The sequence below is a fragment of the Nanorana parkeri genome, unplaced genomic scaffold (assembly GCF_000935625.1).
Source record: "Nanorana parkeri isolate BGI_ZX_2015 unplaced genomic scaffold, ASM93562v1 scaffold3660, whole genome shotgun sequence".
In the NCBI taxonomy this organism is placed as follows: Eukaryota; Metazoa; Chordata; class Amphibia; order Anura; family Dicroglossidae; genus Nanorana; species Nanorana parkeri.
In genome coordinates, this window is record NW_017309928.1 from 16,076 (window position 1) to 17,846 (window position 1,771).

Here is a 1,771-nt window from a genome sequence, read left to right on the forward strand (position 1 = left end):
ACGATGACGGATCACACGGGGCCCTCCCAGGAGGAGAAGCCACACTCTAACATGTGTGTTCCCCGTGTGCTGATCGGTGGCGTCCCCCTGTGTCTGGGCTGAAGAGCTGACGCTCGGTATAACACGGCGGTCTTCTTCTTTCTCGGCAGGTCCCGGAGATGATTAGCACGAGTCTGAACGCCGACGCTCTCCAGTTCCTCCAGGGTTACCTGCAGGTGGCCAGTGTGAACCTCGTGTGAGGGGCCCGGGGGGAGGACTCCAGAGGTGGTCCTGCTGCTCCTGCGCGTGGGTTGGACCTTCTTCATGACATAGCAGTTAATTTATTGTACAGTTTAAGCCTTCGAGTTGTTTCCTCATTTGCTGCACTTATTACACGTGTCCGGGCCCCGGGGCCACAAAACTTTTCTATTTTCCGTCTCTGTGTGTGTTCTTCTCGGAGTTTCTGAAATGTGAATAAAAAGAAGCATTTGCGTAACTCGATTTATTGATGTTCCGGGAGAAGGTGACTGCGAGCGTTGCGTCCCTTCCTGGTCTGCGCCGCCCCCCGGTGCTAATGATGGAGGGCCACAGGGGGCCCGAGGGCCACAGTCCTCCCATTGTCATGTCTGTTTTGTATGCCCCCCGAGGGCCACAGTCCTCCCATTGTCATGTCTGTGTGACTGGAGAGTGTCGGGTTGTAGGGGAATCGGTCATGATGAGCTGCCATTGTCCGGTCCTGGAAGCAGGATTCTGTGATGGACTGCTCTTGCCTGGGACCGTCTTCTGGGGTCTCCCAGTGCTGGATGGAAGTTTGGAGGGGCCCCCCAGTGCTGGATGGAAGTTTGGAGGGGCCCCCCAGTGCTGGATGGAAGTTTGGAGGGGCCCCCCAGTGCTGGATGGAAGTTTGGAGGGGCCCCCCAGTGCTGGATGGAAGTTTGGAGGGGCCCCCCAGTGCTGGATGGAAGTTTGGAGGGGCCCCCCAGTGCTGGATGGAAGTTTGGAGGGGCCCCCCAGTGCTGGATGGAAGTTTGGAGGGGCCCCCCAGTGCTGGATGGAAGTTTGGAGGGGCCCCCCAGTGCTGGATGGAAGTTTGGAGGGGCCCCCCAGTGCTGGATGGAAGTTTGGAGGGGCCCCCCAGTGCTGGATGGAAGTTTGGAGGGGCCCCCCAGTGCTGGATGGAAGTTTGGAGGGGCCCCCCAGTGCTGGATGGAAGTTTGGAGGGGCCCCCCAGTGCTGGATGGAAGTTTGGAGGGGCCCCCCAGTGCTGGATGGAAGTTTGGAGGGGCCCCCCAGTGCTGGATGGAAGTTTGGAGGGGCCCCCCAGTGCTGGATGGAAGTTTGGAGGGGCCCCCCAGTGCTGGATGGAAGTTTGGAGGGGCCCCCCAGTGCTGGATGGAAGTTTGGAGGGGCCCCCCAGTGCTGGATGGAAGTTTGGAGGGGCCCCCCAGTGCTGGATGGAAGTTTGGAGGGGCCCCCCAGTGCTGGATGGAAGTTTGGAGGGGCCCCCCAGTGCTGGATGGAAGTTTGGAGGGGCCCCCCAGTGCTGGATGGAAGTTTGGAGGGGCCCCCCAGTGCTGGATGGAAGTTTGGAGGGGCCCCCCAGTGCTGGATGGAAGTTTGGAGGGGCCCCCCAGTGCTGGATGGAAGTTTGGAGGGGCCCCCCAGTGCTGGATGGAAGTTTGGAGGGGCCCCCCAGTGCTGGATGGAAGTTTGGAGGGGCCCCCCAGTGCTGGATGGAAGTTTGGAGGGGCCCCCCAGTGCTGGATGGAAGTTTGGAGGGGCCCCCCAGTGC

The 1,771-nt window shown here is 60.9% G+C and overlaps 1 protein-coding gene across 1 annotated transcript in view; it reads left to right on the forward strand.

The window, feature by feature from the left end:
* CSE1L (chromosome segregation 1 like) overlaps nucleotides 1-262 on the forward strand; it is a gene marked incomplete at its 5' end in the record, with an annotated part of 16,287 nt that extends 16,025 nt beyond the window's left edge. The window contains 1 exon segment of the mRNA XM_018575224.1: nucleotides 150-262. Within this exon segment, the coding sequence (XP_018430726.1) occupies nucleotides 150-239 (90 nt within the window).
* Between the last annotated feature and the right edge of the window lie 1,509 nt (nucleotides 263-1,771).